Raw genomic sequence first — 27,328 nt, forward strand, 5'->3', positions numbered from 1 at the left:
CAGAAATTTAACATTAGTCTGAAAAAGTAACAAAAATGTGAGCCTTGAATCATTACCTGCAAAAGAATGAAAACAAAATTTCCCAAAAATAATATTCTATATGCGGATTCTATACATAATGAGCTATATGATTTTCCATTTTACTTTATAAAAATATTACAATATCTTTGTTATATTCATATGTTTTGAAATATTGTACCTAGACGCGGTGACTTGCAACACTCATTTTCTTAACAATTCAAAGTCCAGAAAAACGAAATATTGTTGTTTAACTAATAATTCATCAGCAAAAGTCTGCAGAATCATCATATGAACTGAAAAATACATTAAAACTTATGTTAAATTAACAATTAGTAACTTGGTGTTTTTGAGCCCAATATTTCCATATAAAAATTCACAATTCAATTTCGTATGAAAACAAATGTAAAAATAAGTATGTCAGCCCAAACAATATCACAATAGTAGCAAGAATACTTATCAAATATGCTTGAAACTAAAAATTAATATCTGCGTGTTTGAAAAGGGATTTACATTGGGTGTTGCAAGTCACCCAGCACGACGTCTTTTATAAAAAACGAGTTTATTTGGCTTTTTCAACATGAAAAAATAAATCAATCTATAACTTGTTCACTCTATTTTATAGAGGGGCCGACTATTAAAACTATTACAAATAGTTTGAATTTTAAAGTTGAGTTTAATCAACATTTTTTGTTAGTTGAAGCTGAAAAGTGTTTCAAGTCACCCCGTTTGACGGTACTTCGTAGATTGGATACTAGCATTCATATACCTTTTCATAACCGTCCCAGATTGAAAGCATAAATATCAGTACTCCCGGCATCTTTACCGTAACTTGGGATAGGGGATGTTAATAGGTTGGGAGATGTATTGAATGAATAATCCGCTTGATAAGCCGGACCCATGGCATTGTTTAATTGTTTGGAATTTAATCTTTAGAAAGTCAGCAAAAGAGAATAAATTTGTTCTATTGTATGTATCCAATCCAATAATTTGCAACGCGTGTATCTACATTCACAAAATGAATGTTGGCTCCTGTCAGACCCACTAGGTAGGGATAGGGTTGCCACATACGTGATTAGTATGCATTCGCGCCCACACAAACCGCATACATATCCACGTGCTGATTGAACTCGCTTAAGTTTGCGCCAAACACTCACACTACCATTTTGCAGAGTGTCTGCTAAAAAGTTTTACATTTGTATGTATTGTACTGGGTCACCCAATATAAAGAAATATGGAAAAATAGACTAGTCTAGGATTTGTCGAAAAACTTTGTCGAAGACCACGAAATGTTCCGACGCTTGTGGAAAAATTTATAGCGTAGACGTTGTTTAACGAAACAGCGAGATTTAGTTATTTCTTTACATGTTCAAATTGAAACACCTATAATCGATTTGCAGAACATACCATTTTGTACAAAGCGTCGTATCGCTTCACCGTATTCAGCAAAACTTTCCAAAACAATCAGGCTGTACTTCTACATCAATGCAGAAATCTCATGGTTTCTGATGAATTTCAGCCTCTCGCGAAAAATGAAAAAAGTAATTTTTTCCATGGACAATCCCATACAAATTTCAATTGCAATACGCAAAGCATAGAGCGCAGTAACTAGGTTGAGTTTAAATAAGGGCGAAAGTAACAGTGTTGACAACGACGCCCATACATTCACCTTCTTTCGGGTGTAGCACTAATTACCAGCCACCCTTTATAGAATACATCGTTCCTGAAGAGTGCCACCGTAAGCGAAAACGAAAACGTGATCTGTGGATGGCTGGAAAAGCTATAAACGACTAAAAGTTGATTTTTGCCACTTAGTGGAATTCGATCCTCCAGAAGGTTGGCTCGTTGCCTGTTGTTCGATAGAATAATAATAATTAATACGTGTTCCGCTTTCCTTCGCCGATAAATGTGTGTTCGACAGTATTCGATCGGGGGCTGTTAGCTTAGTCACCGGCAATCTAACTGGCGTGAGATTTGAACGTTGATGTTGTAGATGATAAAGCCACATAGGTAAGTTGCATATATTTGAAAAATATGATGCAATTGTTAAGTATTACACCGCATCGTTGCAGTTTTACCCATTTGCTTTATCTAAAAACTTAATCGACAACTGGCCCTTGTTCGATCATGGCTGCTTCTACCGATAATCAGTATCAACAGCTGTTAGCTATGGACAAACAATCCCTAATCTACAACACAGAACCGAACTGGTGTCAGCTTTGCGACAATCTGACGTCCATTGGATTGGGAGTAGTGCTAGTTAACTGTTTGCACACTTTCTGCATCGGTTGTCTGAAAGTATCACTTCTCAATGCAACAACCATCCGTTGCCCGTTTCCCAACGGTTGTTACGAGTGCATAGGAAGCCTGGAGCACCGGGAAATCGAAGCACTGCTAAGTCCGGCTGAGTGTCATGACTTTATGAACCGACAAATTGCAGCCCTAGAAAAGGATACAGATTCAATGCAGAAACAGCTGGACCTGCTCAAGATTGCAAGTGACGCGAGCGTTGTTCCTAATCCCGAGCCCGTCGAATGTCCAATCTGTATGGACACATGTGAGGCCTACAAGGGCGTCACTCTAACCCAATGCTTCCACTGCCTTTGCTGTGATTGCCTGATCGAATTGATAAAACTCGCCGAAGACGTGGATGTGAAGTGCCCTATCAAAGATAGTGACGATAAGGCTTGTGAAAGTATTATCCAACACCGGGAGATAAAAAGCCTTTTGAGTGCCGATGAGTACAACCGTTATCTGGAGCGATCGCTAAAAAAGGCGGAACTTTCTGCAGAGAACGCCTTCCACTGCAAAACTCCGGACTGCGTGGGGTGGTGTTTGATCGAGGACAATGTCACGTTGTTCCTATGTCCGGTTTGCAAGGCCCAAAATTGTGTTCCGTGCGGGGTAAGTAAAGAGAGGCTCGTAGAGAGTAGGTACGTCATATTCCGGTTTCGTTTAGTTTGGGTTTACACCCTGCTGGTGCAAGGGTGCAAGCTGCGAATCTGCTATTTTATAATATTTGGGAACTCTTTTACAGCTTGAAATAGTAAATCAACGCAAGAGCACAATGCAAAGAAGGTGGTTTTCTAGCATGGATTGCTTCTGAAACTTGGTCTCATATGTGTAATTTGGGCTGCTAATCACCAATAGTTTTCACCTGTCTTCACTGATCCTTGACATGCAATCTAATACTACCTATCATAGTCTGTTGAAGTTTTGATCCCCGAGCTATTCTAAGGCCTCCAAAGTACTCCGATTCCATTAGTCATTCCTCCAGGACTTCTTCCAGGGATTCCTTCAGTAATTTCTCAATGAATCCCTCCAGGATATATTCCAGAAATCCCTCCAGCAAATACTCCAGGAATTCCTTCAGCAATTATTTACTTCCTCCTGAAATTCTTCCAGAAATTCCATTAGTCATTCCTCAAGGAATTCCTCCAGGGACTCCTTCAGTAATTCCTCAAGGAATCCCTCCTTGGATTCCTCCAAGAATTTCTTCAGGAATTCCTCCAGGATATATTCCAGCAGGCCCGGATTAAGGATTGTGGGGGCCCGGGGCCGGAGCGACTGTGGAGACCCCTCGGAGGTATTAATGTGATGAGCAAAAAAAGTTTTTCTTTGTTTTTTAACAGTACGCGACCAAAATGGTCCCTGTATTCCAGAAATTCCTCCAGCAAATACTCCAGGAATTCCTTCAGCAAATACTTCAGGAAATTCCACCAGGAATTTCTGTACTCTCTAGAAGGAATTACCTTCTGGAATTACTACAGGAATTGTTTCGAAAAAAAAAACAAAGGAATTCCTACTAGAAATATTCCAGGAATTATACCAGGAACTCCTCCCGGAATAACTGAAATAATTCCTACAGGAATTGCTCCAGGAATTGTTCCGGGAAATACTTAAGGAATTCTTCGCGTGAATTCCTCCAGGAACACCAGGAATTACTTCAAGAATGCTTACAGAAGATACTCCAGGAAATCCTCTCTAGGAAGAATTCCTCCATAAAATTGAAATTTAAAATAATAACTTCAAAAACTCCTCCAGGAATTACTTAAGGAATTCCTCAAGCATTCCCCCGGAAATTCTTCAAAAATCCTACAAAAATTCTTCCAGAATGTACTCCAGGAATTTCTCCAGGATTTTCTTCAGAAATTTCTTAAAGAAATTCTTGAAGAAATTCCTGGAAGTATTCTTGTAGAAATTCTCGGAGGAATTCCTGAAAAAAAATCTTCAAGGAAATCCTGTAGAAATTCCTAGAGCGATTTTTGGTGGAATTCTTGAAAGAAGTCTGGGCGGTATTCCTGAAGGAATTCATGGAAAGGATTGTTGGTGGAATTCTTGGAGAGTTTCCTGAAGGAATTCTTGGAAAAAATCCTGGGGGATTCCTGTATTAATTTCTGGAGGAATTTTTGAAGGATTTTCTGGAAGAATTCCTGAAGGTGTTAATTGAAAAATCCCGGAAGGTATTCCTAGACGGATTTATAAAGGAATCTCTGACCAAATTCCTGGAGGTATTCTTGGAGAAACTTTTGACAGAAGTATTGGAGCAGCTCTTGGAGAAATTCTTATTAAAGTTCCTTGGAGGCATTCTTAGCAGAAGTTTTGGAGGAATATCGGGAGAAATCCTTAGAAAAAATCCTGGAGGAATTTTCGGAAGAACTCTTGTAGTGATTCCTTGAGAAATTCTTGGAAGAAATCTTGGAGCAGTTCCTGGAGAATTCCCTGAAGGAATTCTCGGAGGAATCCCTAGAGTTGGCCAAAACACCAAGACATCTGTAAAAAAATTAAACCGGAAAATGACCTTTCAATACTCCTACAACTCAATGAATTACTAATAGACAATTTCCCGCCACAGGCCTTGCACGCCGGAAAGACCTGTCAGGACTTCAAGCACAGCAAAGAAATGCAAACCATGGACAAGCTCTCCCACGAGGAAGTCGAGAAAATGCTCACCGACGGAGTGGCCATGCGTTGTCCGAAATGTCGCATCGCGCTAACCAAAATCGCCGGTTGTGACGCGATTGTTTGCAGCATTTGCAAAACGCAGGTGTGCTGGGCCACCAAAGGACCGCGATGGGGACCACGTGGCCCCGGCGATACCAGCGGAGGATGCCGGTGTAACGTCAATGGCCAGAGATGCCACCCGAACTGCCAGAATTGCCACTAGCGCGATTTATAGGGAAGAAGGAAGACTGAAGATAAGTTATTACCTGCCATCTTGCAAACTCGGAACAAAGGGAAGCAAGCATTTGTTATTTGTCACTAGTATTTTTTGACAAAATAAAGGAATCTTACATATTCTAGCATTTACTTTGTTACAGTCTTGTTTATGCTTATAAAATGTGTCATAATTCGCTGAGTTTTTTATTTTTTACAAGTGTTTGAATTCGGGGCCGGGTCACAACGTCCGAGGCCATACAGTCCCGGACATTAAGTCGCGTTTTTTTTGCGAAATAGCGTCCAAAAGTTTGGATGCGTCATAATATCCTATGTGCCTTCTTTCCTTGGACTTCGTGGCGTATCTGCAAGTTCGGACGTTATGCCCCGGAAAAATGCGCCATAAAGTCCTGGGACTTTATGGCCTCGGACGTTGTGATACTGCGCCTTTGAATTCATTGAAGACTTCAAATATGGTGTTTTTTGCGTTACGTAATTTGTGTATTGGTGTCCTTGAGACACCAGATTTCCTACGGAGAATTTTTCATTCACGGGTGGTCATCAAGCTCGAGTAAATTCAGTAAAAGCCTTAAAATAGATTATTGACGTTTATACTTTATTCTCATCTTTTGAGTAGGAATTAAAGTTTTACCAAATACGATTAGATTATCAATTATGCTTACTGGCGAATTTATTCGTTCGTAAAATCTGCTTTGTGTTGGTGCTTGCTTCACACTTGTGTCACCCAACACGAAAGAAAAAGAGAACTCTACGGTTTTCTGTTACGAGAGAAAAATAAAACGACAGTTTGTCCATTACTACAAATTCTAGTTATTCAGCTTTCCTTGGGAGGGGGGGTTGACTACATTAAATTCATTTCATTCAGTGTTTCCATCCTCAATGCTCGTAGCTTCCCACGATGTTTTCCGATGCACGCGGTCTCCGCGATTAAAAAACAGGCGTGTTTCCATGAAGATCATACTCCAGCGCGCTGACTTTTGCGGTTTTTAACGGATGATAGGTAGTTCAAGCGCTTGCTGCGAAGATGACGCTTAATATGATTCCGTTCCGTTGTGTATTCAATCATAATGCGTTAAATGAAGCTGGTTTCTTAGCATCAAACAGTTTCCGATGAAAGAACGGGCTTCAGATTTCCTCGATAGGGTTTCGACTGGAGTGATGATGATTAAGGGTGATCCTTTCTCTCCTCATAACGATATACCGCCTGCATAGTTAGAACATAGACCCAGATCAGCTCAGAGTGAGTGGATTAGACATCGCTCACCAGTGTTTGTGGAGAATCAGAACCACGGCAATCCCAGAGAACATGTGCGTGTGCCTTCTCGAACGAGTTCAGCTTCTGATAGGAAATACACAATATACAGAAGAGAAGGTTGCTTATTGAGCTGTCATTTTTTTGATGCTGGGTTGTTTGTTGGTGATTAGGGTCTTGTTTTGGCTGTCTCGGTCATTTGTGTAACTGCAACTCCGTTTCCGCTTTGATATATATGATGTAGGATTGGACGAACTGATGCTCTGGACACTACACGTTTACTGCGCGCGGGCTGTACTACTCCTATCTATATATGTACTTATAATTTCTTCATGAATTATAAATTGTAGCTCATATTGTAAAAATATTAATGAATTAAATTAGTTTCCATTTTGGGTACGAATGAAAAATCCTAGCAAGAACTGTTTTGCTTCCAAAAACGAAACAATCGTTTGCTAGATTCTAGAGGAAAATATGTAATCGAACCTTATTTCCTGTAATGAACTTAAAAAGGGAAATAATCTTGGGTAGTCAGAGTAAACTCTAGAGATGTAGAGTTCGGACCCTGACAGCGAACGATGAAAACTCGCCCCAAAAAAGATATACAATTGACTGTGAAATAAAAGAGGAATACAAAACCGAACAAATCCGGGGGATCAAGGACCGGGAAACGCTAAATTCTGGAGTAAGAGGCAAAGATTAAAAGAAACAATAATATTCTGCACAGACCCTATATAGGAATTCGTCGCCGGTGGCAAGAAGACGAACGGGATCTCCCAAAAGTTGTTTCTCCCTCTCTTTCTCTCTCACCGCTCGTATCTGCAACACATCCTTGATCCGTTCGCGATCTCTGCAGTGTTAACATTACAATAGGTCAATTAGGTTGCCTTTACAAAAAAATGTTGTTTGTGAGTAAGTACCAGTTCTTTAACTTGCTCCCTCGTATCCGCTTCCATCAGCGGAGGTGGCGCTTGCGTCGTGTAGGCATTTATCTGTGCCTACGTCGGTTGTCGTCCCGAGATCGCGAACGACGGCGTCGGTCTCGCGAGTTGGAACGTGGACGCTCACGGCGCTCACGGTCACGCCGTTCGCGCTCTTTGCGACGCTCTTCCTCCTGCTTGCGCGCCTCCTCCTGGCGGCGCTGATTCTCGGCCAACTCCTTGCGACGCTGCTCGTCCTTAGCTGTGATCTGGACGGGCGGAAGAATCAAGGGGTTACAAAGTGTTCTTGGTGAAGGGTAACACGATTCAGACATACCTGTTCAGCTGTCAGTGGTAACCAGTATATGCAAGGGGTGGTTTTAGTTTTCCTGAAAAGATCATCCAACAGCCTTATTGGCGGTTCATTTTCTTTCTTTTTAAACTTTCTCGCTGCAAAAATAAATGCATTGTTTTAATTATTAGCATTCCTTTTGTACATTAAAGTATTCATTAAAACTGGTTAACCAAAACTGCATGATTTGACGTTCTGACATTCTAAATGGCATCAACATTGTAGGAATGATCACAGGATCTTGAATATTCTTACTTATTGATAGGGCCCATATAGCCACAGCTGTAAAGGCGTGGGTATTCAGCATGACCATACTGGGGATGACGGGATCGAGACCCAATCGGTCCAGGAACTTTGCGTATTTTTTTTTTTTTGACATCCTTAGGTACAAGGATGTTTTCGATCACCTGACAATCATTTGACTCATTTGTCTATAACTCAGTTCAGAAGTATTATATTGAAGTGTGGTGTTCGGCAAACTTGTATATGTATAAATGTTTTTCTTACAATTATCACCAAGGACGCCAAATGCTAACTCTCATATATACGGCGTGAGAGCGCTAGTACTTATGGTACTACCTACCTACTCATACTGAACGATCGAAAAATCTGATCGTTTAGTATGAGTAGGTGGTACTAACACTTTTACGCCATAAATATAAGAGTTAGAATATAGAGATAAGTGACATTTCAACACACGAACACTAGCGCAAATTTTTCCTCACACAAAAGTGCACGCCGATTGAAAGGCTATCCAGATTGCACCAATTACCCAATCGAATTGGGTAAAACGAGTAAATAATGATAAAACTAACGTCCGGGGTAAGAGTGCAAATATTTTCCTCGCCGTTTCACAACTACAAAGCAAAGCAAAGCAAAGATAACCGTACACATCGTAGTTGCTACTCCGTGATTGACCAGAACAATCGAAGTTGCACAGAGAGCCAATGAATGTGAAAGCTTGGGACTAGCTAACCATTCTCAATGTGCACAATTCGAGAGTTCAGCTATTTAAAGTCAATAACGGCGCTGGCCACGTCCTTACGGTCATCAGGAAAGGGAAGGAATGTTAGTTCGACAACCGTTGCTACTAGAAACCGTGGAATCCACAGCATCCCCACAGTTGTCACGGGAAGGAATGGTGGTTAGTAGGGTAGGGTAAGGTGTGGATCTAGGAGCCACCTCTGTTAGGTGATATGATCCACTAGTTATATGGAAATACACGTCGCGGTCTTCATCACGATTATGATTTATTTGATCACGATGACCACTGATCCCGGATTTCGTGCTCGCGTTTCCATCGCCCTACCGTGGAAACCGACTGATCTACGATTATTGTAGCGCGATTCTGAACCCGGATTTTTCACTCGCACTTCCATCGCCCTACCGAGAAAACCGACTGACCAACGAATATTGTAGCGCGATTCTGATCCCGGATTTTTCACTCGCACTTCCATCACTCTTACCTGAAAATTGTCAGCCATTCGAAAATTCTCAAGCTAATCTGATTCCGCATTCCACACTATCGCTTGCATGGCTCTACCGAGAAAACCGACTGACCAACGAATATTGTAGCGCGATTCTGATCCCGGATTTTTCACTCGCGCTTCCATCGCCCTATCGAGAAAACCGACTGACCAACGAATATTGTAGCGCGATTCTGAACCCGGATTTTTCACTCGCACTTCCATCGCCCTATCGAGAAAACCGACTCTTTCCTCGCAGTTTCACAACTACATCTACAAAAAAGGCACGCATACATTTGAACGTGATTACCTCTATGGCGTCCTTGGTAATAATTGTAGGAAAAACATTAATCTACAAGTTTATCCAACATCACATTTTAATATTAGGCTACTGAGCTGAGTTATAGACAAATGAGTCAAATGATTGCCAGGTGATCGAAAACATCCTTGCTTAGGTATAGAGTATCTTTGTGTGGCAACGATATACACATGCAAAATAGTCATTGACAGAGCAAGTTCTCAGTTAATAACTGTGGAAGTGTATCTATTAATAACAATGTGTTATCTGCAAAATGGTACATTGACAAACTGGAGGGAGTATACTATAGTCGGTTGTCCGCTGTGCACCTGTTCCGTCGGTTTTCAACAGCTTAAACAACATCTATTATGGCATCAAGCAGCTAAATATGAAATGCTCCTTCACTATACCTAAGATAGCAGCCCCAACCGCTCCAACACGGTGCACAGAAAACAAAAGTGAAACATAACGAAATGATTTGACAATTACGATCTTCAGCGCAGGCAACTCGTATAAAGCTTGAGATCCTAGGATTTAGCCAAGCTGTTGTCCGAACTTTGGAAAACACAAATAGGTATTAAATCAAATTCTGCTCAGGCCTACGAGGCGAACAGGCTCCTAGTCACCGTAGAGTTAGTTTCCTGCTCAGTGACGGCCACGCTGCGCTCATAAGTGTAAGCTAATTATTGAGAGAGTAATTTTGATCAAATTCAGAACACGGGTTCGAAACATTACCATGATACAATTTTCAGCGCCACATGATGAAGCTGCCGAAATGCAAGATAAAAATAACTTGTATATCCATACAGAATAATTTGGGTGAGCAACGCACCAGGATAAAACATTCGATCATAGATAGATACGTGTAGGAAAACAGAAATGCGAAAGAACGCCAAAGCGAGCAAAAATATGAGGAGCCAAAGCCACTCGGTTCTCGAGAAGGAAGTGAAACGCTCATGTAGACGGGATAAAAGACAAAGGCAAGAAAGCCGAAAATATTTGCCGGCGATATTTGTCGCCTTTATATCTCACGTCACTTTAGTGAGACTAACATTAATGTTACGGTGCCCGTGAAACACACATCTGGACAGTTAGTGATGGACCAGTTTGAGAACTTTGGAACTTTGGTCACGCCACCAACAACTCAGCATGATCCGTCAAGGGCTCGACGCGTTACCCGTGTCAACACCGAAGCTGCATTATTGCAGGATAGAAACATACATCCATAGCATGAAATCGAACAGAATCCCGGGTATCTGTAGTATCGAAACAAATGCTGCATCAATTATTCTGCTGACAGGATGCAAGGCGGCTTAGTAAAGATATCCAAAAATAATGATCTGACAGTAGGCTAGACATCATGTTACTGTGTATCGGTCTTGAAGTCCTCGGCAAAGAGGCCCTTATCTCAATGCAGGAGAAACTCTCCGACGACAACATGCAGAATTCCGTATTACCGGACAATCATGTGCGGATCATTTTGTCATGTCCCGTATCATCTTGGCACGAATCAATGAATTCCAAGAGTCCCACTACCTGATGGTCATTGCATTGACATTGATTACGAAAAAGCTTTTGACCGTCTCAACCACGAAAACATTTTGGAAGCCCTCAGGCGGAAGGGTCTTCCTGAGAAATCATCCTCATTGAAGCCCCGTTACGAGGCTTTTTCATGCAGAGTAATGCACAACGGTATCTTGTCCAATCCCATCCGGGTCGTCGCTGGAAAGAGGCGAGGATGTATACTATCGCCGCTACTATTCCTCTTTGAAATCGACGAAATCCTGATAGTGAAACAAATCGTAGGTTGCTGTGGCAGCTCATTATCATGAAGTATCTTAGTAACTTCGAACTGTTAGATGGCGTTGCTGTTTAAGGGCTCTAAGTAAACTCGATGATCAACCTGACTGAATCGTTGGATGTAAACACGATTAACCCTTCCAGCTTTATAGTAGCTGAAGGCAACCACTGAAGAATATTTAAAGCTAGTTGAAAAGGCAGTCGCAATTTTGACCATCCAGCTTCAATAAATACAAATGAATGCATCAAAGTCCGACTTACCTGGTGAAACGCTGGTGCTGCCGCGTCTCCGGTCTCTGTCCCGTCCGAATTCGCGCTCCGTTGAACGCCTCCTGCCGCGATCTCCACGTCCCTCGTCGACACGTCCGCTGCGGTCCCGGTCCCTCTCGCGATCGCGGTCACGATCCCGTTCCCGTTCTCGGTCCCGCTCCCTATCCCGACCGCCCCGATCCCCATCGGCTCGGCCACGATCTTCCCGATCGAATGCGTCCTTCTTGCCTAGATCCCATTCACGCACCGGTCGCACCACGTGGGTATCCTACCGAATTGAAAAAGAATAATCGAAGGGGTTTGTCGGTTATATTCTTTAGCTACTCCTGGACCAGGAATGAAAATAAATTTTATCGAGTATCTATTTTGTTGTCTGTCTACTGAGACCTCTGAAAGACTTTAGCGGTTGAGCACACAGGCTTGTTGTTTGCTCTGTTCTGTAAATTGTTTTAACCAATGGTCGAGGTCAATGGCGAGAGTAGCTTGTACAACATTAACATAAAATGGATCAGATACAGAAGAACACAATTGGATTTGAATTTGCAAAACAAAAACAATGAAATTATGCCCTCGATGAAGGATGGCCAAAAATCAAAATCATCATCGAAGGAAATCAGAAAAAAATACAATAAAATACAAACCTCCTCCTGCTTCACAGAATCGCGGCTCCATCCGAACTCTTTGGCGTCCTTGCCGCTGTCGATCGCGATGCGCGTGGTTCCGGCGTCATCCAGCGTCGAAATGATCGCCTTCTCCATGGCCGACTCGGTTCCGAAATCAACGTGCAAACATTTCGGATTCGATGCCGGCCACCGGACACCGTGCAGTGCGTGACGGGTCTCCACAGCTTCACTGTTGAAAGAACAAAAAGAGAAGTTTTAGAACATGTTGCCTGCTTCGGAAGATCTCGTACAAGACACCTACTCCTCGGTTTCATATTTGATGAAACATTTCGACTTGATCTTGTCGATCCAGAATCCATTTTCGACGATTTTGCCGGTACGGGCCAGCAGGCTTTTCAGCTGCAATACCGTGAACGGTCGGACCAAATTCGTAATGTACAGTATGTTGCTGGAATGGTGTTTCGCCGGGCTCGGAGGTCGGGCGATAGCCGTGTTTCCATCGTCGCTTACAATGCTAACCTTACGATTGGTCCCCAAAAGTTTGTCCGCAGGATTGGGCTTGTGCGGGTCCTCCTCGTCGATGTTTTCCTTCTCGGAAGATTTGGTCGATAGTTTGTCTTTGGAGCGACGCCGTTCTCCGGACGCCGGCTCCTCATTACTATCGACGATTTCTTCCGGCTCAGGGGAGGACTCTAGCTTTACGTCTGACAGGGGAACCGGTTGGACCGGCTCCGAAATTATGTTTTTCAAAGAATCCGTGGATATCGTTATAACAGAAGCCTTGGCGTCAGATTTTGATGAAATCCATCGTCTTTTTCGCTGTAAAGGCCTACGTAAAGGCTTCTCTTCTGTTGGCTTTTTCTCAGGGCTTCTTTGTGGAGTGTCGTCGTCTTTAATTTCTCCAGCTTCCAATTCGTCATCGTTTTTATCATCGTCGCCATTGTCCTGCTTTGATTCGACCGGCAATTCTCTCTGTTGAACAGGAGATCTGGTACGTGACCTGAAACGAGATTTCCGCACCGGTTTAGGTGATTCCGATTTACGAACGTCCTTTTCGGACGAGGAATCCTCCTCAGAAGCTTCCTTTTCAGGAGTTTCCTCTTTGGTAGCTTTCTCCTCCGTTTTCGGAGGTTCCTGCTGACTTTCGTCTTCCTGCACGCTCTCGGAATCAACTTCTCCAGACTCCCGCGATTGCTCGCAGTCCTGATTATCTTCGGGTTCTCCAACATCATCTTTTGCTCCGTTTTGTTTTTCTGTCATTTGTTCTGGCTCTGAATTAGTCACATTAGCTACCTCCAGCACTGATTCAGTATTTTCCTGAATTTCTTCTTTCGCTTCTTGCTGTGTTTCACTTTGATCCGGCTCAGGAGACTTGGAAGCTACAGGCTCTTGTACTTCTTCCGGTTTCTCCTCTGGAATGGTCTCCATTACGGCAGCATCTTTATCATTTGCACCTTCGCCATTCTCCTCTCTTTCACTTTCTTCTTTATCCGAAGGCTCCACCGATTGAGACTTCCTCCTGGAGCTTCTTCTAGGTCGACCGACTGTTTTCTCTTCGGATGCCTTAGCTCGCGAAGTTCTTCGTCCACGCCCTCTTTTTCGTGTCTCCTCTTCCTGCTCAGATCCGCTATCATCGGACTTATGCTGCTCCGCCGGTTCTGCTGCTTGTTCGTCCTCCGAGTGTTCCTTTGTTGCAGCTGATTCTTCCCTTTCAGGACTCGCCGTTGGAGATTTACGTCCCCGACGGGTGGTCCGACGGGACGACTTTTCCGGCGAACTTTTCGCCTTCTCCGCAGCCTTACGTCGCATCCTGTGCTGGAATAAAAATACAGACTACATATTTCAAAATCTATTAATCGGTGAATTAAATTGATGGGAAAATAATAGTTTCTCCGACTAACGACACTTTTATCATCATTACCCCACACTATTATTTCAACCCCATTTCATGTTATGGATGCCGGTTACAGCCGCACTAGCGCTCCCCTTTCGAAAATTGCTTCCCACCCCACACTACAACTACTGGTTGGGCTGGCTGCCACATTTGGCGACTCTTCCATTCGTCCACCTCTAGCCACAACTTACCTCGCGAAATTCGGCACTAAATCCTCAAATTTGGCCGCAACCAATAACCGATTTCCACAGCAGCACTAAAGCCGAAACGAATGCACTACTTTTTACGCGATTCGATCGCAATAAAATGTGAATCAGTTGGAAAAACTTCACGATAAATCAAACGCGCCGCGACGTTTTGCTTGTGGCCACCATCGAGAAAAGTTTTCTTCGGTCTTCTTTTCGTTACTTTTTCGTCTCGCTGTTTCTACCGAGCTGCACGAAAACAGTAGAGGACGCTCCGCTGACCGAGAAGTGCACGAAAAAACTCGCACGAGTATTGAAAAGGGTCCACGGCCCTATTCAAAGTCTTAAATCTGTTGATTTATATATGGGATCTTTCTCAGATCGCCTTATGAAAATGATTTACTTCTACATATAAGGCAATCCATGAGACAGATACGATCAGCTGATTTTTTTTGTTTACCATGTATTTTTGACAATCGATGATCGGGGTGACAGTTGAACACAAAGGAATTTGTCAAGCACCGACGACACTTGACGAAACTTTGTTAAGTTGTACTCACACTGTTTACCGAAGTGTTTACAGTTTTGGCTGTCACCCCCATCGCAAAAAGTTGTCATGGATTGCCTGTTTTGCACATTTATTTGACTCATCAGTTATAGGCAAATCTGACGGAAGCTAACGATCCCTTCGCATCAGGTTGGTGGCAGAAATGAGAACCTACGAAAAACGTGACTCCGCCAAAAAGTGTCATGGCGAAACATAGGCAAAATGCACTTTTTTCACTTTTTCGTATCGAATTCCGCATCGTAGAGAAACAAACGAGCACTTTTTGGAAAGAAAATTTAATTCTCTTTCAGATGCGCTTAGATCCGGTAGGTACTTACGAGCTATTTATGTGATTAATTTGAAGAGCTCTTGGGCGATCTTCCGGATTTTTTGTTAGCTGGCCTATCTGTCGGAGTATGCATCAAGAATGATGATAATGGAAGCCCTTGCAAAAGGAAAATAGCAACTCCTAGAGCAAAAAATGAGTAAAATTTGACGACAAAAAATTGACCTTTTTATGTAAACAACCGATTTTCTCCTTATCTCATCAAGCTCCTCTACAATTGGGGGTATTTAATCTGAATTAGCATATAGTCGCCTCTAACAAAAGCGTTTTGTGGACTCGGGGGTAAAGCTACAGTACACGCTTTGCCAGGTGTGTACACACTTATTTCTGAATGGCCTGTTCGGTACTTTTTTGACGAGATTATAACAGCAGTACGATCTCGGTAGTTTCGGTAATCGATTTTACTGAGGCTCAGTAAAACAACTGTCAAAATCGTATGGAAAAGGTAAACAATGCATTTTTGCTGAACGAGTTCGGTGCTCAGCAGTTTTAATCTCGTCAAAAAATTACCGAACTCGGTAATCAAAATTAAGTGTGTAAATTTTTCCGCACGCATAACCCAGCAGTCTAACAACGGTCACGGAAAAACCAGATTACCCAAAAATACGTTAAAAGAACGCAAAAATAAGTAAACCGCTTGAACTTTTTACTCAGCAGTGGGTTGTTTCCTCGCTCTCCCGCTCGCAATGTTGTCAAAAACAAAGCGAGGAGCAGCTACCTAGCCGATAATGTCCGTGCGAGAAGCCAAATTTGGTTTTTTTGCCGTTTACCCAAAAGTGGGTTTATTTCAACCCACTAGGGTACTTTTGAAAGTCAACGATGGGTAGAAAGAACTTTGCGATGGGTTGCAATTTTTTGCCGGGATCAAAAGGAAACTACCCACTCAGAGCTTTAACGCGGTTTAGCCAAATTTGGGTTCTCGTACGGAAGAGCCGATATGAGTGTAAAGAACCTATATTTGGGTTGATTTCTGGTTCCGCGTATGGTCCACTGCACGAATTTATGCTGACCTGCTTACTCTAACCGAAAATTTGACGTTTGAGAGGTGCCGGCACCGCTCAAACGTCAAATTTCCTGTGAGAGTAAGCAGGCCAGCAAAAATTCGTGCAGTGGACCATACGGGAACTGTTCAAGCCTAAATTTACCAAACACCGTATGTAAACAGAAACGAGATTGTCACATGAAGCGCTGAATTTCGTTAAGTTATTCTCCGTGCAGTTGAAACCCGGAATTTTCGACTAGCGAAGTTGGATTTTGCTCCAAATCCGTGCGTCGAACCTAACACTTCGGAAGTGGTGCGCGGACCAGGTTTACTATACAGCGCATCACTTCCGAAGTTAGGTCCGACGCACGGATTTGGAGAAAATCCCAATTTCGCTAGTCAAAAACTCCAATTTTCAACTAAATTGAGAATACTGTCAAAGACCCAAAAATCAGCAGAAAAGTAAATAAAAAGAAAATCGGGTTAGGTACGGTTCCTTTGAATTCCACCTAAAAATTTGCATCCTTTGACAGATACGTATTTCGACCTCAACTGTAAGGTCGTCTTCAGTGTCTTGTACTTGACTCGACTCAAGTACAAGACACTGAAGACGACCTTACAGTTGAGGTCGAAATACGTATCTGTCAAAGGATACAAATTTTTAGTGGAATTCAAAGGAACCGTACTTAACCCGATTTTCTTTTTATTTACAGATATTCCCCTAACAAGCCCAGGTTAATCATCAATCAGCAGAAAAGGCTCATTAAAGTCTCAACGAAGGCGTTGCGTGGACTCGAGCCTTTTTGTAATGTTACGCGAGTTTCAATCATCAATTTTACCGAACCGCACGAAAATGAATCCCTGTCGTAAAGTGTTGATGCGAGCTTGACAGTTTGGTTTCGGCAGCACTGCCTCGGACTGACACTCGTTTTGCATGCACGAGAGTCGTCTCGGTGTTTGTAAACAGTGTTCCGTTTCACGAATGGCCGGGTTTACCGTACTAGTGCTGTGTAAAATATAATTTTAAACCCTATTCAATACAAAACGATTTTTAGTGGATTAATTTTACTGCCAGAAGTAGTAACTAAGAAGCTGAAATACAAGTGTTCAGTCAAACCTCGATTCAGCAGTGTGAGTTACATAACTGCGCGCCGTGGTCTGATCGGCAGTGAAGTCTATCGTGGTGGGCAGCAAATCAAGTGGAACTTCCGATGCATTTCGTAATTGCATCCCAGGATTTTCGCATTTCCGTGGTGCATCAATGTAGGAAATGAATGAGCATATTTTACTAAGCTCCGCAAATACAGCAACGTTTGTGAAAACAGATGGTGCGCAAATACTACTTGTCTAGGGTTGGCGAATGAACAATAAACAACGGGGCTTTTACTGATAAGATAACAGAAATTGAACGAGTTGATATAACTAGTGACGAGTGAAAACTTGCTAGTCGGTCACTACACTACAGTATTTGCCATTAGCAACACGCAAAATGCTACGATTAAGTAAAAAATTATTTTTGATTCATCCGCTTGAACAACGGACACTAGCCGCTGGGAGTGTGAGAAAGTTGAGTTCTGGACGGAGGAAAGATGATGAACGAAGTTACAAACCAGAAGAAGTGGAAGCCAATTTGGTAAACCCGGTATCACGGACGATGAAAATTCTGGGCAATGACATGAAGAAGATTAAAAACTTTATTTTGCCCAAGAAAGATGCGCCGGAGGATGTGGATAACTACTTGGAGCGATATCGCAGGGAGGACTTCCAAAGCCACTGTGACGTGTTAATCATTGGCGGCGGTGGAGTTGGATCATCCATAGCCTATTGGTTGAAGAAGCGAGCGCGGACTGGATTGAATGTGGTAGTGGTGGAAAAAGATCCCACTTATCAGCAAGCCTCCACCTGTTTGTCGGTTGGTGGATTGAGACAGCAGTTTTCAATCGTTGAAAACATCCAGATGAGTTTGTACGGGGCTGATTTCATGAGGAACATAAAAGAACATCTAGGAGACGATGTAGCGGTGAATTTCACTCCCTATGGCTATTTGATGCTTGCGTCGGAACAGGGAGCCGAGCAGTTGATGGAGAATTCTCGATTGCAGAACACGTTGGGCGCCAGGAATGAGATTTTGACGGCTGCCAAGCTGAAGGAGAGATTTCCGTGGATTAACACTGAGGGGATAGCACTTGGGTGTCATGGGCTGGAAAAAGAAGGATGGTTCGATCCGTGGGCGTTGCTATCGGGGTTCAAGAAGCGTGCCATAGAGTATGGCGCTCACTACACCGAGGCCGAATTGGTTGGATTCGAATTCAGCAAGCAACAGGATATCCTTGTCGAAGGTATTAATCCAGGAGAGTACGAAGGACTCGAGAAAGCATACCTCAAAATGAAGAACGGAGAAATTCGGGATGTGAAGTTTTCAATTGTCATCATTGCAACCGGTGCCCAATCCGGGAAAGTGGCCAAACTGGCGCGCATTGGAACCGGGAAGGGAATGCTTTCAATACCTCTTCCAGTGGAACCGAGAAAACGATTCGTCTATGTGTTCCAGTGTCAAAACGATAGCGGACCGGGAATCAATACCCCACTAACGATCGACCCCACCGGAACCTACTTCCGGCGGGATGGCTTGGGAGGTAATTATCTCGGCGGTAAAAGTCCACTGCCCTCGGAGGAGCCGCCGGTGGATAATTTGGACGTTGATTACAACTACTTCGATAGCAACGTGTGGCCAAATCTGGCCAAATTGGTTCCCGATTTTGAAGCCGTCAAGGTGAAAAGTGCGTGGGCAGGATTCTACGAGTACAACACCTTCGACGAAAACGGCATCATCGGTCCCCATCCGTATTACAACAATTTGTACATAGCAACCGGATTCAGCGGACATGGTAAGAAACTTACTAACAATTTCAGCAATTGGGATGGTCTTACACGTTTCATTCTTCCATTTTGAAGGTATTCAACAAACGCCAGCCGTTGGGCGGGCCATTTCGGAGATGATCATAGATGGCGAATGCCGAACGATTGACCTGACGAGGTTTGGTTTCGATCGAATTCTGGTGGATCAACCCCTCTTTGAGGCTAACATCGTGTGACGTGGAATCTTCTGTCTAGATAAAAAGCAAATCTATCGTTAAGTATACAATGTTTTTTCTTCTTTCACATTTCCCTGGACATAATTAACAAAATGAGATGCAAATTTGAAAAGATACAAATGAAAAAAATCTAACGAGAAGTCTGAAGAAAATTGGAAAATAATCGTTGAAGACGCATGAATCGATCGGTAAATCTTTTAGTTTTGCCAATACGATCAATTTTTAATTTTCGTTTTAACTCCACACCGCTTGTTTAATTCATAATTACGTTTTGGACTTACCTTACCGGTCAGACTAGCTCGACTGTCCTCTGCTGTATGTAGAATTCGTCTACATTCGATAGTGCAGCACTCTGCGAGAGTCCACAAATCGTCCTCCACTTGATCAACCCACCTAGCTCGCTGCGCACCACGTCTTCTTGTACCGGTCAGATGACTCTCGAGAACCATTTTAGTCGGGTTGCTATCCGACATCCTGATGACGTGACCCGCCCGCCGTAGCCTCCCGATTTACGCGGTATGGACGATGGTTGGTTCTCTTAGCAGCTGATGCAGCTCATGGTTCATTCGCCTTCTCCAAGTCCCGTCTTCCATCTGCACTCCGCCGTAGATGGTACGCAACACCTTCTGTTCGAAAACTCCAAGGGCGCGTTGGTCCTCTGCACGTACATATAGTCTATGTTTTGTACAGATAAAGGACTATCGGTCTAACCAGCGTTTTGAAGATGGTTGATCGTGTGACGGCGAACTTTGTTCGACCGTAGGGTTCTACGATTGTGTCATAGGCCAATTTAAAATCGATAAACAAGTGATGTGTGGGCACGTTGTATTCGCGGCATTTCTCTTGCAATCGGCGATAGACGGCGACATAAACTTTGAGAGTACCTTGCTTGTAGGCAGGCTTGACAGAAACTCCCTCGCGAGAAAATGAGGAAGCGATTTCGGCGATTTTCTGAGGAGTGAAAATAAAACTCAGAAATCAGAACGCAAATCCTCAACAGCATTGAGCGCGAGCTTGCCGTGCAGCGAGGAGTTCGTCCTACACTCATAATTGTTGTTGTGTTTCTCACGTCCACTCACACTCAAAAAAGCTCTCGCGAGTTCCACTCCCATACAAAGAAAGACTCTCGAGGCGAAAATCACACTCAAAAACCCGAAATAATCATCGGCTCTTTTTTCGTTCCCCTTTTCCGCGCTCAGTTTTTATTGACTCTCTGTTTGGGGTTCGTTTGCTCCCTCGCGACGAGGCAAAAGCAAAACACCGCTCTAGAGCATGTTGCAAAACTCTTTTGATTTCGAGGAGGATTATCAAGGCTGTTTGTAGGTAGTGCTCAGTGGTGTGATTGCGCGGTAGTTTTCGCAATCCAGGTTGTCGCCTTTTTTGTAGATGCAACACATTAAACCTTCCATCAATTTCTGCGGTAATACTTCTTCCTCCCAAATGTTGGTAATGACCCAGTGTAGTGCTCTTACCAGTGTTTCTCCGCCGTATTTTAGAAGCTCGCTTATGGTGGTTGATCTGCTCCAGCGGCTTTGTTGTTTTTCAACCGGCCAACCTCCTCTTCAATCTCTTGGAGATCAGGGGTCGAAAGTCTTTCATTCTCGTACTCCTAGATCTGTTGTACGCCAAAGTTCTCCTCCAAAGATTTGTGGCAAACACTTCTGCTGCTCATAGAACTTCCATGTGTCCTTAGCACGGTACAGCCCTTCCATCGCTTTGCGATCTCGTTCTTCCTGCTGACGCTTCTTCCTGTAGAAGACTGAGTTCTGCCTGTTCTGCGCCTCATTCCACCTCGTACGGTGTTTCAACATTCTTGCCCATGCTGCATTCTTTTCGTTTTTCAACTACATATTCACATTTGCCGTCGTGCCAGTCGATCCGGAGCCGCGGAACCTTGTACAGCAGCCGAGGCACAGCCGTGCACTACCTATTGCGGATCGGATGTCAAGCCATCTTGTCAAGTGTAGCTGCGCCAAGTTGCTCTTCCGTTGGTAGGACCACTGCTTACTGCTGCGCGTAGTCTTGAGCCACTTCTACGTTCCTCAGCCGCTCAATTTTGAGCCGCGGTATTCGACTTCGACGCATGATATTACGAGAAGAATTTACCGTCGATTAGAACGTGGTCGATTTGGTTTTCTGATTGATGGTCACGTGATCTAGATTGAACATTACTTCTAGGGCGCTATTGGATATGTTTCGATTATGCAATTCAAATTAATGCAAATACGTTCAAACGATTTACTTTCAATCTATTTTACTTGCACTGCTACGTCTTAAAATGTACATTACCGCCTTATGGTGGCACAATTTCATTTGAAAATGAGAATGATTGTTAACTTCCGATGATTGAGCATGCCTCCGAAAACACCAATTAGGAGAAAGAAACTTCATCTTGTCTAATAAATAATAGGTTGATGTGTTGTTTGGCCTAAGAAAAAAAGTTTTTCTCACAATGTGAATCTTCTAAATAGGCATTAGATCTGTGCCTCTCATCTCTTAACAAACTCAAACCAAATAATAGCATTGCCTTCGACTACTATGGCCCTACTTGAACTGGCCTGGCGTAGGTCCAAACAGTCCACCGGCTTGCTTGCTAGCCGCCCGCGACGGTGCGAATCCCAGCAACTTTTGGATGTTTTGGCGAATGGACATGGTACACAGGATGTACAGGAAGATAAAGGAGCACTCGGTGTAGTCGTCCCCGGGCAGGTTGCGATGGCTCAGTCCCTGGATCCAGGAGATGGGCGTGAATGGCAACCGAGCCACTATACGACCGTCAAAGCTACGGAGAATCAAATCGTTAGCTACACTAGCGCTCAAGTTCCGGTGGTAGGATGTGGCAACAGCAAGGCCTTACTTACATGATCAGGTGGGGCAAATGCTAAAGTTATTGTTTTATGTTTACCAACTTACATGCTATTGAACATACTGAGCAAAGCCGTGAAGGCAAACCCCGTGGCAAACATCGATTTCATCTTGACCAGCGACAGATCCCGGTTGTTGTTCTTGAGTTTTTCCTCATCCCTCTCGATTTTTTTCTTGTGCGACTTGTCCAGCGAATCGCCGTGAGTTTCCTTACGCTTTTCCACTGCAAGCGTATAGAAATCAGATAAGAGTATTAGAATATCCAGCAAAACCCTTCAATATGACAAAAACATACATTTCTTGCTCTGCTTCTCGACTTCGCCCTTCAGCTTCTGGTACTTTTCTGTCCGGTAGACCATCAACCAGGTTAATCCTAAGAGCACGATACAACCAATCCAATATTGATAAGCAATCAAGAGGCAACTTCAAAGGCATACGTACCTTCACCGAGAAATGCCGTGCAAACGGATATGAAGACAATCAGTAGCGTGTCGGACCACATTATTCCTGGTGCGGAAACTTTTTTCCGATGATAATCTAATTAATAATCCGGTAGCAAATCCAAAAATTTGCCCCTAATCAAAACCTTTTCCTAATGAATCTGACTGGCGGGTCGTCCGTCGGAGAAGTTCGGCAGATGATTTTTCGCACTGACGGACGGCACGATTTCACCTTCACGTCACGATTTTTGACTTCTTCCAGTGTTGCCAAAATGCGACCTTTCATCGGAAAACGATACGATTTCGAGCAGTTTACTCCCTACATTTCAAAAGGTCATATCTGCAAAACCGAGAGTCTTCCCCCGGGAACTGGGATTTCCAAGGGATGAGTCACTTCGCTTCAACCCAGGCTAAACGGCATATAGAGCTTGCTGACGTTTATTCACCTTTCTCTTTCAAACATGCAGACGGAATAGGATTTGTTGTCATCAGGAAAGGTTTCCCGATGAAAACAAATCCTATCCCGCCTGCATGCATGAAAGAGAGAGGTGAATAAACGTCAGCAAGCTCTATAGCATGAAGACCAGGGTATAAAAAACGGATCACGCCAAAAAACAAACGCTTTGTCCTAAGCGGTGCATGTTGGTAACAAAGACGCTCCGCAACAAACGCATGTCAAGCGATGAGAGCAATAAAACAAACATCGCTTGCCGTGCGTGTGCCGATATTTCGGCTTTTCTGCTGAAATTTTCGACACACATCATCGAATTCATGAGCATTTGGACGAATTAAGACTCTTGCCATCCTCAGAGTCGAGTTTCAGTTGTAAAACAAAGCAAAAATCACGATGTAAATAAAACGAGACAAATATTCCTACCGTTTTTGTTGTGAACAAACTCGGGAGCGATTTTGTCATTATCTGCTAACGAAAAAACAAAGCGTTGTTGCCGTGCCTTCTTTGTTGCCTATTTTTTGCCTGCGGTGCCATATTCTGCGTACACTGATGAAGACAGAAAGAGAGATATGTGGATACAAAATGCATAAATTCAGTACTTTTATTTCTAGGTGTATTGTTGATTGCACCAGGGATGCACCCTAAATTAGACTGACACAATAGTGTGCACACACCGAGGCACACACCTTCAAAGTGTGATTGCAGCGCACACTGAAATAAATTTTGTTGTGGAAACTACCGATTCCATAGTAAAATTACTAACCGTACCAGTGGTCACGGTTCGTTCGTAGTGATGGTTGGCGCTGATGACTGATCGTACCATTCATATTCACTCAAATTTAAGCACTGGTTGGACGTAGTGCACTGGGCAGTGGATCTGGCCCTTTAATCCAGCGCACTGTGCCCGACGTACGTGCGACGCACGGTTAAGGAGAAAAATCGATTTTTGCGTGTCAAAAATTCCGATTTTCAACTGCACGAACAATACTTTCTTGGCTAACCGAGAAAATTTCTGCATTTATTCGCCGCTGTCCGGCATGGCAGCGGTTAAACGCAGTTTGCAAAAGAAATGTCATGCCCTTTCGCTTATGTTTGAATCGAAGCGTGCACGGTCAGGAACTGCACTTATTTTTTTAGCTAAATGCGAGGTATGCACTTCAAACGGAATCGCTTAAATAAAAAATGAGTAAATTGCAACTGCGAAAATCTCATCAGTTTAAGCCGTATAATATTCTTGATGATGTCGTCTTGTGTGAAACTTGCTCATTATTGGATAACTTTATATTAGCGTGTTGCAGATTTTTTACTGCGTGTATCTTTTGCAGATAGGCCCTCTATAAATGTTACTCTACATAGAGCTTGCTGACGTTTATTCACCTCTCTCTTTCAAGCTTGCAGGCGGGATAGGATTTGTTTTCATCGGGAAACCTTTCCTGATGACAACAAATCCTATTCCGCCTACATGTTTGAAAGAGAAAGGTGAATAAACGTCAGCAAGCTCTATTAACACCCTTTTCTAATCACCTTGTCGAACCATCGCAGCCAACTTCAAACTGCTCGAATTTCCATGACTCGACACAAATCTGTTTGACAGCAGCCATTCGTTCGTCGTCAAGTTGAAAACACAAAGCGGTCACAGTGCGAAGAATTTTGTGCAAAATTTTGTAAAATCATCCAGAATTCCGTGAACCGAACACGTACACCATGGTTACCCAAGCAGCCGAACCCGCTCCGGCCATCCAGGATGTGGAAATGGAGAGCCCCGAGGATGTGGAAGCAGCGAAAAAAGACGCCGAATTGCTGACGGTACAGGAGATTCGGGAGCACGCAAGGCAGATTGACAAGGCGGTCGCCAGCAAGGAACCGCGATTCATCCTGCGGGTGTTGCGTTCGCTTCCCAACACCCGGAGAAAGCTGAGCTTGGTGGTGGTTCGATCGCTGGCGGTACAGCTATTTCCGGCTGGGGCGGAACGCGAGGGAATTATGGCATACATTGAGGAGTACCCGGAAGGTATGCAGGAACCGGAGTTGCCCAGACCAAGAGCTGCAATTAAAAGCCCGCTGCCAGAGGTTGATGCATATTTCCATTTGCTGTTGTTGGTGAGACTGCTGGATAAGAACGAGCTGGCAAAGGCGGCCAAGTGTTCCCAAGACTTGATGGCCAAAATAGTGGGACAGAACCGGAGGTCTTTGGATTTGATCGCCGCTAAGAGCTATTTCTATCATTTGAGAGTGGCCGAGCTGAATGGAGATTTGGAGAGCATCCGGGGATTCTTGCATTCAAGACTGAGAACCGCTACGCTGAGGAACGATTTCGAAGGTCAGGCGGTGTTGATCAACTGCCTGTTGCGGAACTATTTGCATTATTCGCTTTACGATCAAGCGGACAAACTGGTCAACAAATCCGTTTTCCCGGAAACTGCTAGCAACAACGAATGGGCTCGTTTCCTGTACTATTTGGGTCGCATCAAAGCGGCCAAGTTGGATTACAGCGCCGCTCACAAACATCTGGTGCAAGCTCTACGCAAGGCACCTCAGCAGGCAGCCGTTGGTTTCCGTCAAACCGTTCAGAAGCTGGTGATCGTTGTGGAGCTACTGCTGGGAGATATTCCGGAGCGCCAGGTATTCCGCCAGGCCGCTCTTCGTCGTTCCCTTGGCCCCTACTTCCAGCTTACGCAGGCCGTCCGCATGGGAAACCTGCAGCGCTTCGGAGAAGTTCTGGAAAACTTTGGCGATCAGTTCCGCCAGGATCACACCTTCACCTTGATCATCCGTCTCCGACACAACGTCATCAAAACGGCCATCCGTTCGATCGGCCTATCCTACAGCCGGATCAGCCCCCAAGACATCGCCCGTAAGCTTGGGCTCGATTCCCACGAGGATGCCGAGTTCATCGTGGCCAAGGCGATCCGTGACGGAGTCATCGAGGCCACCCTCGATCCGGAGAAGGGCTACATGCGCAGCAAGGAGAGCACCGACATCTATTCGACCCGGGAGCCGCAGCTGGCGTTCCACCAGCGTATAAGCTTCTGTCTGGATTTGCACAACCAGAGCGTCAAGGCCATGCGATATCCGCCCAAGTCGTACGGCAAGGAGCTGGAAAGTGCCGAGGAGCGTCGCGAACGCGAACAGCAGGACCTGGAACTGGCCAAGGAGATGGCCGAGGAGGACGATGACGGTTTCTAAGCAGGGAGGATGATGGCGACTGCAGTGCTTCTGTAAGTTGAGCAAGAATTATATACTTATTGCGTACGTTTGAATTTACCTAAATTGATCATTGATAACAATAAAAATACAATATTAGTGGAATTGATGATTTTTGGTTATTTCAAAGATATCACATTCAAATAATCTTTGCCTTTCTTTTCATAGAGACTAAGGCAAGAAAAGCACCCTACGCGTCGCGATTGTTGATTTGATGCCTCTATAAAATCTAAAACAAAATCTAATTAAAAACGGTTTGATGTACGGTGTTAGACTTTGGACGGACTACATATTGAACGTATAAATTTAAATTTAACATTTTTACCCTCTTACACCCATAAGAAGGGTATAAATATCGCTCGAAAAACCGACTTTCTATCCGAGGCCCGCAGGGCCGAGTCTCATATACCAATGAACTCAGCTCGACGAACTGAGCAAATGTCTGTATGTGTGTGTGTGTGTGTGTATGTGTGTATGTGTGTGTGTGTGTGTATGTGCGTTACAAAAAAAAGTCACGCACGTTTCTCAGCCGTCTGTCAACCGATTTGAGTTCTCTTGGAAGCAAATGAAAGCTACTACATCCTAGTAGAACGCTATTGAATTTTTTTTCGATTGGACGTTTGGTTACCGAGATATCTCTCGAAGAGTATTTATGAGTCATACATCTAAACTTTTTAAGATTTTTGGACAAATGTATCAAAATTAATATTTCGGCCGTTTGTCAATCGATTTGGGTTCTCGTGGCACCAAATAAAAGCTACAGCATCCTAGTAGATCGCCCAGAAATTTTATTTCGATTGGACATTTGGTTACAGAGATATCTTTCGAAGAGTACGGATCGAGTAGGATTTATACAACTAAACCTTTTAAGATTTTTGACCAAGTGTATCATAATAAATATCTTAGCCGTCTATCAACCGATTTCAGTTCTCCTGGCACCAAAAGAAAGCTACATCATTCTAGTAGAAGCCTATACAATTTCATTGGGATTGGACATTTGGTTACCGAGATATCTTTCAAAGAGTACTTGGGAGTAATACAGGTTAACTATTTGAGAGATTTTTGACCAAGGGTACCATAATAAATATCTCAGCCGTCTGTCAACCGATTTGGGTTCTCTAAGCACCAAATGAAAGCTA

At 43.6% G+C, this 27,328-nt stretch overlaps 5 protein-coding genes across 9 annotated transcripts; 3 read left to right on the forward strand and 2 right to left on the reverse strand.

Moving 5' to 3' along the window:
- The first annotated feature begins 1,731 nt into the window (after positions 1 to 1,731).
- LOC115265609 (ranBP-type and C3HC4-type zinc finger-containing protein 1) lies at positions 1,732 to 5,330 on the forward strand. The gene is made up of 3 exons (XM_029871391.2): positions 1,732 to 2,028; positions 2,091 to 2,922; positions 4,874 to 5,330. The coding sequence occupies exons 2-3, from the start codon at positions 2,146 to 2,148 to the stop codon at positions 5,183 to 5,185; spliced, it is 1,089 nt and encodes a 362-aa protein (XP_029727251.2). The 5' UTR covers positions 1,732 to 2,028; positions 2,091 to 2,145; the 3' UTR covers positions 5,186 to 5,330.
- Positions 5,331 to 5,770: 440 nt separating this feature from the next.
- LOC109404786 (apoptotic chromatin condensation inducer in the nucleus) lies at positions 5,771 to 14,463 on the reverse strand. Of its 4 annotated transcripts, XM_029871394.2 has the most exons (8): positions 14,263 to 14,463; positions 12,479 to 13,992; positions 12,196 to 12,406; positions 11,546 to 11,822; positions 7,706 to 7,818; positions 7,369 to 7,637; positions 7,259 to 7,298; positions 5,771 to 6,535 (listed from the first exon to the last, which is right to left on the reverse strand). In XM_029871394.2, the coding sequence occupies exons 2-6, from the start codon at positions 13,984 to 13,986 to the stop codon at positions 7,437 to 7,439; spliced, it is 2,310 nt and encodes a 769-aa protein (XP_029727254.2). In that variant the 5' UTR covers positions 13,987 to 13,992; positions 14,263 to 14,463; the 3' UTR covers positions 5,771 to 6,535; positions 7,259 to 7,298; positions 7,369 to 7,436. The 4 variants fall into 4 exon arrangements, with proteins under 4 accessions (XP_029727254.2, XP_029727253.2, XP_029727252.2 ...); XM_029871393.2 differs by having other exon boundaries at positions 5,771 to 7,298; positions 12,479 to 13,987; XM_029871392.2 differs by having other exon boundaries at positions 5,771 to 7,298.
- Positions 14,464 to 17,093: 2,630 nt separating this feature from the next.
- LOC109404802 (FAD-dependent oxidoreductase domain-containing protein 1) lies at positions 17,094 to 19,469 on the forward strand. Of its 2 annotated transcripts, XM_062849809.1 has the most exons (3): positions 17,094 to 19,019; positions 19,087 to 19,262; positions 19,306 to 19,469. In XM_062849809.1, the coding sequence occupies exons 1-2, from the start codon at positions 17,621 to 17,623 to the stop codon at positions 19,224 to 19,226; spliced, it is 1,539 nt and encodes a 512-aa protein (XP_062705793.1). In that variant the 5' UTR covers positions 17,094 to 17,620; the 3' UTR covers positions 19,227 to 19,262; positions 19,306 to 19,469. The 2 variants fall into 2 exon arrangements, with proteins under 2 accessions (XP_062705793.1, XP_019533297.3); XM_019677752.3 differs by lacking the exon at positions 19,306 to 19,469 and having other exon boundaries at positions 19,087 to 19,268.
- Positions 19,470 to 21,450: 1,981 nt separating this feature from the next.
- LOC109423915 (calcium load-activated calcium channel) lies at positions 21,451 to 22,763 on the reverse strand. Its single transcript, XM_019698978.4, has 4 exons — positions 22,533 to 22,763; positions 22,387 to 22,464; positions 22,140 to 22,314; positions 21,451 to 22,008 (listed from the first exon to the last, which is right to left on the reverse strand). The coding sequence occupies exons 1-4, from the start codon at positions 22,591 to 22,593 to the stop codon at positions 21,771 to 21,773; spliced, it is 552 nt and encodes a 183-aa protein (XP_019554523.2). The 5' UTR covers positions 22,594 to 22,763; the 3' UTR covers positions 21,451 to 21,770.
- A 1,809-nt stretch (positions 22,764 to 24,572) lies between these two features.
- Positions 24,573 to 26,294, forward strand: LOC109404805 (probable 26S proteasome non-ATPase regulatory subunit 3). Its single transcript, XM_019677755.3, has one exon. The coding sequence runs from the start codon at positions 24,690 to 24,692 to the stop codon at positions 26,169 to 26,171; it is 1,482 nt and encodes a 493-aa protein (XP_019533300.2). The 5' UTR covers positions 24,573 to 24,689; the 3' UTR covers positions 26,172 to 26,294.
- Positions 26,295 to 27,328: the final 1,034 nt, after the last annotated feature.

Source organism: Aedes albopictus, chromosome 2 (assembly GCF_035046485.1).
Source record: "Aedes albopictus strain Foshan chromosome 2, AalbF5, whole genome shotgun sequence".
Taxonomy (NCBI): Eukaryota; Metazoa; Arthropoda; class Insecta; order Diptera; family Culicidae; genus Aedes; species Aedes albopictus.

What these genes read in the sequence shown, in the direction of transcription:
- LOC115265609 (XM_029871391.2), top strand. Translation starts at nt 2,146, where the DNA reads ATGGCTGCTTCTACCGATAATCAGTATCAACAGCTGTTAGCTATGGAC. An exon ending in AAAATTGTGTTCCGTGCGGG is followed by an intron (nt 2,923 to 4,873) that starts GTAAGTAAAGAG and finishes TTCCCGCCACAG; the next exon opens with GCCTTGCACGCCGGAAAGAC.
- LOC109404786 (XM_029871393.2), bottom strand. Translation starts at nt 13,986, where the DNA reads ATGCGACGTAAGGCTGCGGAGAAGGCGAAAAGTTCGCCGGAAAAGTCG. An exon ending in ATCAAATATGAAACCGAGGA is followed by an intron (nt 12,407 to 12,478) that starts GTAGGTGTCTTG and finishes TTCTTTCAACAG; the next exon opens with TGAAGCTGTGGAGACCCGTC. An exon ending in ATTCTGTGAAGCAGGAGGAG is followed by an intron (nt 11,823 to 12,195) that starts GTTTGTATTTTA and finishes TCAATTCGGTAG; the next exon opens with GATACCCACGTGGTGCGACC.
- LOC109404802 (XM_062849809.1), top strand. Translation starts at nt 17,621, where the DNA reads ATGCTACGATTAAGTAAAAAATTATTTTTGATTCATCCGCTTGAACAA. An exon ending in AACCGGATTCAGCGGACATG is followed by an intron (nt 19,020 to 19,086) that starts GTAAGAAACTTA and finishes TCCATTTTGAAG; the next exon opens with GTATTCAACAAACGCCAGCC.
- LOC109423915 (XM_019698978.4), bottom strand. Translation starts at nt 22,593, where the DNA reads ATGTGGTCCGACACGCTACTGATTGTCTTCATATCCGTTTGCACGGCA. An exon ending in CACGGCATTTCTCGGTGAAG is followed by an intron (nt 22,465 to 22,532) that starts GTACGTATGCCT and finishes TCGTGCTCTTAG; the next exon opens with GATTAACCTGGTTGATGGTC. An exon ending in CGAGAAGCAGAGCAAGAAAT is followed by an intron (nt 22,315 to 22,386) that starts GTATGTTTTTGT and finishes ATACGCTTGCAG; the next exon opens with TGGAAAAGCGTAAGGAAACT.
- LOC109404805 (XM_019677755.3), top strand. Translation starts at nt 24,690, where the DNA reads ATGGTTACCCAAGCAGCCGAACCCGCTCCGGCCATCCAGGATGTGGAA.